Here is a 12388-nt window from a genome sequence, read left to right on the forward strand (position 1 = left end):
GAAAAAGTATGGTAAAAGTTTTCGTCTTCAGCCAGCTTGACTTTTGTGTAAAGTTGTGTCCGGTTTGGTATGCTTTTTTTTGCCTCTTAAGCAATGCTCAGGCGAAAAGCAAAAATTGTGAGAAAGGCAACAACAAGAGCCAAAAAAAAAGGTTTAACTTGGCTATAATTAAAGGTCTGGTTTCGGGCTCCCTTTCATTACTTGCTGGCTGCTTTCAAACAATTTCCTTTAGCTGGAATTGCTGCGTATGTGTTTTGGGTGCTCCAGAGAGTCATTAAAACGCGCTCAAGTATGGCCCGAGTGGATTACATATACATACATGTGAATCTGTAACTGTGTGTGTGTGTGTTTGTGTGTGTATTTACCACATTTCTTAAAAGGCAAAAGGGTTGTTCAACTTTTCGTAGCACCCAAAACAAAAATAAAAATGGATGTTAAAGTTTGTTAAGCTGATTAGTCGACATTGCCATGTAAATTGCTTTGCTGTCGTATGACGTTCATCTATATTCACATTATGTTTGACTTACTTTACATGTGTATGTGTGTGTGAGTGTGTGTGTACGCCATGTGTGTGTCATTCGCGTGTGAAGTGAAAATTTGGTGTGAAAGTTCATATTGTGTTAATTAGGCATACTCTTGTTCACTTTCATGTTTGTTGTACTTAGCTCTTAATTATTGAGTTTGCTTTAATTGCACTTCATTCTCTCTCTCTCTTTTTTGCCTTTGCCCCTATTTATCTCTGATTATTTTGCCCCACTTCAATGGTATTATCATTTTGTTTTTCTTCTCATTAGCAGTTTACCCACACTTTTGTGCGCTTTGTGGCCAGTTTGCTGCTCAATCGTTTCTCATTGTTGCCAAGCATTTAACTCAAGTTGTTTTAGCAAAACTAAACTTGACATTTTATTCTCTATGGTCACATTATTTGGCTAAATACTTTTAAAAGGAAGGTTTCTCAACCTCTCATCCTTTAAACCAAATTTCTTAGTAAATGTTGATACTTTTAGGGAAAGTAAACTAAAGTGTTGAAACACTTTAAATGTAGGAAAGGGGAAATCATACTTTTAGGGGCTAATGAAAGTCAACACGGTAGAATTTTTCGAATTGAATGCTTTATAAAATGAAGCTTTTATTGAGGCTATTCAATTAATGTTAAGAGTAGGAAACATAATCCAAAACGAATTTTTAAAAACATATAAAACAAGTAAGAAAGTTACAGTCGAGTGTGCTCGACTGTGAGATACCCGCTACCCATTTTTAATAAAGGCAAAATATTGCGGTATCATTTTGAAAATATACCGAAAATACTTAAAAAATACTAAAAATATACCAAATGGTATGTTTGGTATATCAATATAGTACCGCATTCAAAATATACCATAGACGGCTCAATATACCAGATTGTCAGCCAAAGTAACTAAGACCCTTATAAGTAGGCGTTTTTGCCCATACAAAAGTATTTCTTTAATAACTTCGACAATTTGTATCTGATCGCAACCAAATTTTCAGGAATCATAACTACTATAGTTGTTATTATATGTACCAAAATTTGCAACTCTAGCTTTAAAATTACGCTTGTTATTCGATTTTTTTGATTTGCGGGGGCGGAAGTGGGCGTGGCAAAAATTTGAAACAAACTTGATCTGCGTGCAAACATAACAAATGCTGTCGAAAAAAAATTATAGCTCTATCTCTCGTAGTCTCTGAGATCTAGGTGTTCATACGGACAGAGGGACGGACACACAGACACACAGACACACAGACGGACAGACGGACATGGCTAGATCGTCTCGGCTGTTGACGCTGATCAAGAATATATATACTTTATAGGGTCGGAGATGCCTCCTTTTACCTGTTACATACATTTCCTGTCGGCACAAAGTTATAATACCCTTCTACCCTATGGGTAGCGGGTATAAATATGACTTGACTACTTATTTCTAATTAATAAAATACATTTGTTTTCTCTCTTATCGTTGCAGTGTAGAAAAATGTAAAAAGTCGACTAAAACATAATATTTGTTTGCCTGCAAATTCTTTTCGATTTTAAGTTGTAAACGAAAAACGAAACCGAAACCGTAACCGAAAATATTTAGAAAAGTAAAACCAAACGGTTTGTAGCTTCTTGCTTTGTAGTAGAAACGAAATAAAACGCGTAGAAATCGAATCAACGTAACGAAAAGTTAACTTAAGAATCAAGCTAATTTCTGGTGCGTATAACTCCATTAGAAGGCGATTAGCATAGCGTACTATATATACATATATATATACTATATAGAACCACGTAACGTTAACGAGAGATATTGCAGCAGAAGTGCCAACAATAATTCAATCACAACCCGGCAGCAGCAGCAAAGCAAGAAAAAGAAGGGAAGAAACAACACTCCAAGTGGCAAGTGGCAAGTGAGAGAGTGACGCGGTCGTGACGCGAAGCAAAAATCTACCACTCACTCTTGCTTCCCTCCACCCCTGATCCACTCCTCACAGATTTCTGCCTGGGGGGCGGTGAACACAGAACGCAAACTAACTAGAAAACTTTCTCAAAACACTCGAATAAAGCGGCAAACGTGCGCGTTGGAAAAAATAAAGTTGTTCCTCGATTTTTGTTTCCGACTCAGTTATAGATACGAACTGCAGATAAAATTGTAGTTATCGAGAGAGAGACACACACTAAACGAATAGAAAATCTTAGCGCGAGTGCTTTAAGCAGGATGTCCTCCTCGATGCCATTGACCATGGACCAGCAGCAGCGACGCTCGATCTGGCCCACCTTCATCCTGTCGCTGTTGTTGCTCCAGAAAACAGCGAGTGCCATCGATTTGAGTCGATTGTATGGCCATAAAGCGGATCCATCTGAGAAGCGCAATGGTAAGTGCATTGCTAATGTAATTCAATTAATTCCCATTTACGTATTTTTGTTTTGTCACAAAATTTACATAATTGGCTGCAAATGAATTAGGCGAACTGCGATGGCGAAAGCAATGGAAACTAAATACTAATTGCGTAATTAAATTGATGGCGATAATACGCTTTGAGTTTGATCAAATTTAATTGGTCATAAATTAAATTAGTTAATTCGTTTTCGAATACAAAAGTTTGTGTGTGAAAATCGTATGCACGATTATGCGTACATTAATTATTTTTATTTTATACACTTTTTTTGATCAATATGAGCAGCTTTCTATTGTAGAGCATTTGCAAGTTAAATATTTCACAGCGGAAAAACTCCACAAACGAAATGCGCAAATATTTAAGGATTGCGTGTTTAAAATGAACTTTTGCAATTATATAAACTAGCCAAGTCCTCGCGGATCAAATGCATTCGTTCCCCATTTGTGCTTGGTTTTAATTGCTCTACGTTAACTGTTTGGAATTTCCCGCAGTTTTTTTTTTACCTGTGGAACTAGTTATTATATAATTAAATTAACACCAGTCGACTCGTAAAACAACTGCAATAAGAGTTTGAAATTAAAGTTGAACATTCGTAATAATGTGTTATGGAGACAACTGCATTGTTTATGCATAATTCATGAATTAAATAAGTATCGTGCATTGATGTATAAATAGTCAGCTAATTGTTTTCAATAATAAATGCATAAAAAATGTTGCAATATTTTTTTAAATTCGCTGTTAAATCCAATTATTCTCTTATATGGATACTTCAATTTTTGCAATTATCAGATTTCCAACTGCATCTGTCGCAGTCATGTTTAATTCTGTTTCCAATTTCATTCAAATGACGAGCAAACGAAACCTTTTTTTATACCCTGTAACTGTTGACAAGAGGTTATATTGATCACAGAGAAAGTCTGACATATTACAGTTATTTTTTAAAAAGTATTTCACAGTCAACAAGTTTAAAGCTTACAATTATTATGAGCAGACAGCATTAATAATTTGTAATATTAAAGGTCAGCTCAGTCGTCGTTTTGACAGCAACTCTAGTTGCATTACACACTTCAGTTGGTAAATTCCAGTTTTTTTTTTCACCTGTCACATGCAGTTGCCATAATTTCTGCTCTGCATAAAAAATGCAAAAGTATGTCCGTTGGGTAAAGACTTGCAGCTTCACAGGAAACACTACGTTGCATAGTTGAGGTCATTAAATGTTGTACAAAAATTTATATTTAAAATTTGCTCCTAGAAACTCACATTGTCAACGGAAAATAAGGAAAAGTTTGTTTTTATTATAGTATATGAAAACGAACTCTTGCATATTTATATTAAAACTTTACACCAAACTTGAAGTCGTTAAAATTGGTGCTAAAATTTCAATTTCACTTAAGATAAGTCTCAGATTAAAAATGTATTTTTTGCTAGAATTTTCAATTATCAAAATAAAATAGAGAAAATTGTGTGGATATATTTGAGGACTAACTTTGAAATATTTGTGTTTAAATTATACAGCAAAGCTGAGAGAATCGATATACATATAGAAACAATTTCAGTTAAGTTAGATTAACAATAAAATGTGATGCGGTGTGGCTATGTTTTAGTTTGTCGAAGTAAAATAACTTTTTAATTTTGAAAACTTACTTTTGCATATTTGTATTTAAACTTTACACCAAACTTGAAGTCATTAAAATTGTTGCTAAAATTTCAATTTCAATTGAGATAAATCTTAGATTCAAAATATAATTTGTTGCTAGATTATCAAAGTAAAATAGAGAAAATTTTGTGTTGAGATTTTACAGCAAAACCAAAACTTTATAGAATTTCTATACAAAAAGAAGTAATTTCAGTTCAGTTAGATGAAAAATTAAATGTATTGCTGTGTGCTATGCGTTAGTCTGTCGAAGTAAAAAAAAATTATTTTTGTCAATATTTATTTAAAGTATTTGTAATTTCATTTTACAGAAAAGTTGTAGTTTCTACTGAAAACAAAAATGTCAATATAGGTTTAGTGAATTTTCTGATAAACAATAAAAATTGTTTTTCTAAAAGATTGCAAAAATTTACATTTTTCGAAAATAAACTTTTCCATATTTGTATTTAAACTTTACATGCAAATAATTGAATGGCCAACTAGAAATCGCTAATACCAAAAAGTTGGAACTCAAAGTTACTTGACAAATCCGGAAACTCCAAAATGCACTCAGTGTTGGATCATGCAACATGGAGCTTGCAACTTGTGGTTGAAGTTTGATGGGACAGTACGATGCTTGGATGTTTACGCTGAAAGCATTTTCCTGCAGTTCGTTCGTTTTGCTTTCTCTCTCGGTATGCCGTGTTATTTTTCTACTTTTTTTTATGGCCTGTGTCGTCAACGTTTCCTTCAACGGTGTCCATCACTCACCTCAGGCGGTCATTGTCGGTCGCTATTGTGTTTGTGGCATTTGGCTTTGGCCGCCTTACTGGCCACCGTTGACGTGGCCACTAACGAACGTGGTTCTGGTCATAATTTCTAGTTTTTCACGTTTTTTTTTTTTTACTGGTTCATGGCAGTTAATAATTGTGCAGCGAACTGAGCTTGTTGCAAACAAAAGCTCCGGATATTACAAAGCACCGCATGACATTTTAATAGAGTTTCCTTTTCCTCCTCCATTTTTTTAATTTTATGGTTGGACAATTGCCGCAACGTTATCCACTTTGAGTGGTTACTGCATGCAACCAAGTTATGTGTCAGCAACTCAGCGATGCTTGATTGAAACTAGTTTTTAAGTGGCTTTTGCAGTGAAAGGGCAATCGACTTGAGTTGATTTGACGCCGATTATCGTGCCACACAAAGGTGTCGCTTAAAATTTCAATAAATTTGACCTCGGGGGAAAATATTTCACAGCTAGCTTAAAAGATATTTCAAGAGTTAAGCGAATTTATGACGGCAAAAGAGCAATAAACATAAATCGCTGAGCGGTCATATTTGATAACATGGCTGTGAATGAACCTCTAATGAGAACGTGCCCAATCCTTTGACTCTTCCCGTTTCCTGGGTGCGTTTAAATGGAAGAGAGTGAGGTGGAAAAAATCCATTAAAAGTTACGCGCGGCACGAATTCAGTTTTTGGGGTTTTGTACTTATTTATACCTAATGAGGCACGCAGCGAACAAGTTGCAGCATGTTGCGAAAGACCACGGAACATATTAAGAAAAGAGGAAAATTGCTTGGGCAAGAAAATTAATTTCGAAACATTAGCACAATAAGCTGACAGCAGCAGCCCAAGTTTTTCGGGAGTCGCTCACGACTCCCAAAGCGTAGCAAACCAAAAGTTTTAATCAAATTAGAAGAGCCGCTCAACTGTGCAGGAAATAAACTAATAAACTTGATGGCGGTAAAACTGCAGCTCAGCTCGATTCCTCTTTGGTCAAAGGTCACAGGTGGCCATGTGGTAGTAGATACAGCATAATTCTGGGTTTATAATCACAATTTTAATTTTTGGAGTTCATTGATGTGGTGTGCTAGAGTGTGCGCCCCATTTGGCTTCCATGGAGATTTCATTTTGAATGGCATGCAACTGCAACAAGCAGCAGGCAGCAGCCGCAGCTGTGGTGGCAAACGATCACGTAAATGGGCAACGAGGCTTCAATGCCAGCACGAAATGTTGTAAGCCAATATAATGCCCCATTGTGGCAGTGGCAAGCAGCTAGCGGCAAGCGCCAAGTTGCGTTTTGTGTTTTGTATTTCATATTTGCTTTCGCATTTGCATTAGCATTTGTGGCACGCTCCAGCGAACGTCTTGGCGTATGCTACGTTTTGTTTGCCATTTGTTGACGCTTTGCTTTTACGAAAATACACCCGAGTGCACTCACATGCTCGAATTATGTGCCCCATTTCTCTGTGCTCTCTATTCTGCTTTGCTTTGTACAACAAATAAATTAAATATTACATAATTCACAGCGAGCTTTCACGTAGCATTTTCTGATTGAAGCACTCCCAGAATTCTAATTGAATTACATAGCATACGATTGTATCGATACTATGATTGCGCCTCTAGTAAACAGAATACAAAAATTACCCGACATGAATACAGTTGGCTAATGAAGAGAGAGCCATCAATGGACAGTCTTATGGCGTCATCAAAACTACTAGCAATATGAACATCGACGTCGCCAACGCCAACGCTATCGTCATCAATTTCAATTTCATTTGCTTTCGCTTGTTACCAAAATAATCACCATGTTCGGAAATCAATTAGTCGCTGAATAACAAACATAAGAGCTTAGTTCAATGTTGAATAAATATGCCTAATTGAGTATACAATAGATAAGTAATCGCAATTTAGTTGAGAAAACAACCTAGAATACTCTTTACAAACAAAATAGTTCATAGTCAATGTTACATTTGTTATATGTTGCGTATGCGTAATATGTAAAATGTGCAGTCAATGTTACACATGCATAACATATTCTAGATAGTGCAGAGTATCGACAAAATTATATCGCATTTACTTTACTACAGCAATATTTATATGAAACATTTCAATTACGTATACGTAATATTGTGTTGCCTCAAAACATATTTTGTTATTTTTACTTCATATGTGCAATGTTCTTCATAAATAATTAAAAAATGATTGAATACGCTCTGCATGTTCAATATCTATTATTCAATTGAACTTTACAATAGGCAACAAGCTCCGAAAAGCCGCAATTTTAATTAAAATTGCCAACCAATCGAATTTAAATCCAAATCATAAAGTATTTGCGAATACCTCTCAAATAACATAAACTTGCACAAAATAAATATTTCGGAAATTAATGTCTTACTCTGCCCACTCTGTTGCTACATGCGAGAAAGAACTTTTTGCAAAATATTTATTGTTATTGCTAGGCAAAACTTTCCAAGCGTATCCGTCCTCTTGTGTTTGGGCAATTTGTGGGCCTGAGGACATAAATAATAACAATATAAATTTCAAGCTAAACGTTGGGTAAAATAACTAGTAAATTTACCACGACTGTCAAAGCCATTTGCAAGCAATTTTCCATTGTTATAAAATTGCCAGCGGGCAGCCTAGTCGAAGATAAACAACACACAGCACATTCTTTGGCAAATGTTTTCATAAATGTGATAAATTTAATTACGTTGACAGTTTAATTAGGCAGACGCAGGAGTGATTTGTTGCCCGCTTGCCAATTTTGTGCAAACTGGAACATTGATATGCAAATCTATGAATTTATTAGATATGCGTATGCAAATATCTTTGCTACCCTCTGTCCACCACTCGCCATTTCCCTCGACAACTTTACGCATACGCCGCGTTAACATTGACCCAACTGGCATAACGACTTTGCAGCGCATGCCAATCAGCCATATGGTCGCAGGGTTTAATAACTGTCAGCGACAACACAACATAGCCCAATCATATGTAGATTAATAGGCAACGCATATCGCTCTCATTTGATATGGAAATTAAGAGACATAAACTACTTTTAATTTGGTCACAGATATGGGCCAAAAATTGTTGCGCTTGAAGGTTTGACTAGAAGAGAAATGGAAGCAATTGTTTGACAATGTTTTCTAATATGGCTTTGAAGCTTATCAAGTGAATCTTCGTTGATGTTAGTTTAACAAATAGTTTTATAAATATGTTTAAAGTCAATTTAAAAATATATTTAAAGAGTTTATATATACACAGCTGCGAAAACGACAACCCTTAAAAATATAGCAATTATAAAAGGCTTAACATAAAGTCACAATTTAGCTTTTAACATAACAATTCAGGTTTTATTATATTAGATATAGAAAATAGTTTTTTAGTTCTACGATAAACAATTGATGTAAAAATATTTGCAATTTTTAATTTCCAAATGCAAATAATCAGCAGAAAGAATGTTATCAAATAATTCCTTCACTGTTTACTAAGAATTCATTTTATACTTTGAAGACAAACTTGTCTTTCCACAATTTAAATTTTCAAGTTTACCTAGTATAGTTGCAATTGTCAACAAAATAAAGACCCCAACTGTAGGCTAAAGGTCAATTCAAATCGATTTTGTGACTCAACTTGAATCGATACAGATATTGTTGAAGACTTTTATATATATAAACAGTGACGTAGTAACGTGAATATTGCGATTGGCGATTGCGAGGTCCTTTAACTATTTAAGCATTCACATTATGCATACTTTTATTGCTTGTACATATAATGGTAATGAGCCTGAGACGAAGGCAGCCAGCTATAACTAACTGCGAGTAAATGGCTAAAATATTCGCTTTTACTTTCCACAATGCGCGCTTTTTATGGCGTAATATTATTTGACGATGGTCTATAGGTTCACAAAGAATGCAGACCAAATTGTTGCTCGCTCCCCCACAGTAACAGCAACAACAACAGCAACAACAATAGCAACTACAAAAATGTCTATACATATACATATCTACTATATATGTATCGCTTTTTACGGCTTGTCAATTTTACGGGCTGCCGACAGCGATTCAAGCGAAAGTGTTTTTCCTTTTTTTTTTGTATTTTGCTGAGTTCGCGTTTCTTGTTTCGCTTTTCGCTTTTCACTTTTCACATTTCTTCTATTTAATATGTGTGTGTGCGTGTACTTACAATGCGCTCGACACACCCTCTCGCTCAGCCCCCGTTAAAGTTTTAGCACGCGCACAAAAAATAAAGAACTTATTAAATATGCAGAAAACACCTACAGACCCCATCAGCAAGACAGTCAACGCGACGCGTCACGACGCGTTGGTTAAGCCAGTCATTGAGGACCTTCATGCATTACTCATACGCAACGTGGGCCAGGGCCAGCAAAAATAGCGCAGGTGTAACATGGCTTTTTCATTAAGCCAAAGTGTATGAAAATGCGGTTCGCCCCCAAAAACATGGAAAACAACAACAGACAAGCTGCGGGCGTGTCATATTGATTTGTGGCTTCTGCTCGAAACTCAAGTTCAATATGCCAAGCGAAACGCGATAATAATTGATCATTTGCAGCAGGAAATGGAAAGTAGGCATGATTGAGTAAAGACTCGAGTTGCTAAAGATGAGAAGACTAAAAAAAGAGAGCTGATGTAGCTCTCAGACTACTCACGATTTTTAGTGCTTTACTCTGCTCCGCAATCTGCCTGCTTAGTCCCTTCTAACCGTAATAGACATGACATTAAGGCAGCCTTGACAATTGAGTAAACATCGTGGAAATGCATTTTATTTATCAGAATTTCATATTCAAGCCATCTAGTATAAATAAGAGTTATTCTATTTTAATGCCACATTTGCATATTGTATTGTGCTCTCGCCCTTAATGCATATATTTTTTTGTGCAGACAGTCGTTGAAAAGAATGGATATAAAAATCCAATTTGGCATATAGCCAAACCGTTGGTAATGCCAGCTGAGCTCAGTCTCGGCGGCAAACGTGACAGCTAAAAGATACTTAAACTATAACCACAAAATGCAGATGCAGATGCGCTTTAGTTGAGACCATTTGCAGCATTTGCACTCAAGATCCACTTGTGACTTTTGCGCACATTCAGTGGCTTGGCCAAGTTCTTGGTTTCTTGGTCTTCGATGTTGTGGTGTCCCTCTCTGTCCTTGCCTTGCCTTTGCTGTTGTGGCGTTTCGTGGCTGCATCTGACTGCTTCTGGCTTTGAATATCCAATTTAGCTGCAAGCATTAAAAGCAATTCAATATTGCATATTGCACATAACCATACCATACTATGTTATGGTGTTGAAATGCCCTCAACGCCCTCAGCCATCGACCTGACATAACCCGAAAGGCAACCAAACACGTTCAGGTGTGGACTAAGTATATAGATATTCAATGCATTCAGCATTTGGATTTCGCTGTTGCTGTTACATTTCATTCGAAATTGATTTTTGCTTGTTTGCCCTCTTGTCAGCAGCTCGCTGTTTGTTCACGTAATTTATGACTTGATATAATTTTCGTTTTCATTTTCATTTTTGTTTTGCATTCACTCATGTTACACCTTGGCAACTTTTTAGCTTAATTAGGTTTCTCAGTTGGACGCGGTAACTTTACGCCCGGAAAGTTGGCTGCGTATACGTAATTTTCACGGTATCTGCAGCGCTGCTAATTAGTTGCTCGCATTTTGTATTTAAGATTTTTTTTAAATGCTGCACTTTCCATCAAACTTTTGCTATGGCAACTATTTAATTATTGCTGCGGCAACTTAGCTCATCAGCCTTAGTAATGTTATGCATGCACATCGTAGTGTGAGATTCGCATTTTTAATGCGAGTGTAAAACAATTCCCTGTGGTAATTTGAATAATAGATGCCTCACACTTTACTCAACATTAGTTTCAATGATGCGAATTATATGCTAATTTATGGACTTATGGAAAAATACTATCGCTTTATGCAAAGCAAATGCAATTCAAAATAATTGATACTTCAAAGGTGAATATGTAATTACACGATTACAGCAATTAATATTTGATAAAATGAGATGAAAATCAAATTGAAAATTGAAATCAAAACAATAGCATACTTTTCAGCGTCAATTTCCTGTCACTCCGCGAACCACAAGAGATACAGATCGATGGATGACTTGATTGCAGTGGGATAAAGTTCGTGAATTGGCCGAATTATAGAAATCGAAATTCGATTTTGTGGCTTTTGTGGCGGCGAGAATAGATTTAAATTATTTATTGCATGCATTTCAGCATGTGTGCGGCCATCGCTTGAAAACAAAACAAAACACATTTCAAATGTGCAGCGTGTGTTCAGCCTATTATTGTTTTCGCCGCAGTTTTGTTGTTGTTGCTGTTTGGCAGGTGTTTATGACAGTCCATAAGCAGGATTTCAGTTTGCCATGCTCTTGAAATAGAAAACTTTTACGCTTTTAACCTCGTCCTGGCATTGGCTTTCAAAAGCGACAGGCGGGCAAAAAGTTCTGCTCACCTGAGGGTTGCATGTTGCCTGCAACGAGTTGCTTTCATTTCCACCCACGTTTGCACTTGATCGACGCTGCAACACGGTTTGAGATTAGTGAAATAAATAGGCGAGGAACTTTGTGTGCGGACTTCAAAACCAAAGCAGCGCTAAAAGCCTTCCAATAATGTTTTTTTTCGACTAGAGTCAGCTCGACAACATTTTACTCTGTAAATTATTTGACTGGCCTACATTTTCCAAAACTGAAAGTTAGCATTATTTTAGTAATTTAGGCAATTTATATTTTAAAGGTATTCTATTTGTCTTTTATTTTATTTCTTGTCGTTTTCTAAGACTCTCAGAAATTTTAAAATGTATATTTTTTAATGATTTTATCAATTTTGTATTACTATTTATATTAGATACTTATATTATTATTACTTATTTGAAGAGATTACTTTTTTAAAATTCTTCAACATTCAATTCAAATTCACAACTCTTATTTTCATAACATATTTATTTTCATGTATGTCTGCGTATTCTTCTGGCATTTTCTGCTCTTCATTATATTCGCAATATATAGTACAATGCACTTGGGTATTCAGATGC

General features: G+C 35.8%; 1 protein-coding gene across 2 annotated transcripts in view; it reads left to right on the forward strand.

Annotated features, from left to right (window-relative positions):
- LOC117576580 (IDLSRF-like peptide) overlaps window positions 1–12388 on the forward strand; it is an 83556-nt gene that overhangs the window by 2615 nt on the left and 68553 nt on the right. For both annotated transcript variants that reach the window (XM_034261460.2, XM_052007103.1), the window contains exon 2: window positions 1983–2868. In XM_034261460.2, coding sequence (XP_034117351.1) covers window positions 2712–2868 — 157 coding nt within the window. In that variant the 5' untranslated portion in view covers window positions 1983–2711. The remainder of the gene's footprint in view (window positions 1–1982; window positions 2869–12388) is intronic.

The sequence above is a fragment of the Drosophila albomicans genome, chromosome 2R (genome assembly GCF_009650485.2).
Source record: "Drosophila albomicans strain 15112-1751.03 chromosome 2R, ASM965048v2, whole genome shotgun sequence".
Classification (NCBI taxonomy): Eukaryota; Metazoa; Arthropoda; class Insecta; order Diptera; family Drosophilidae; genus Drosophila; species Drosophila albomicans.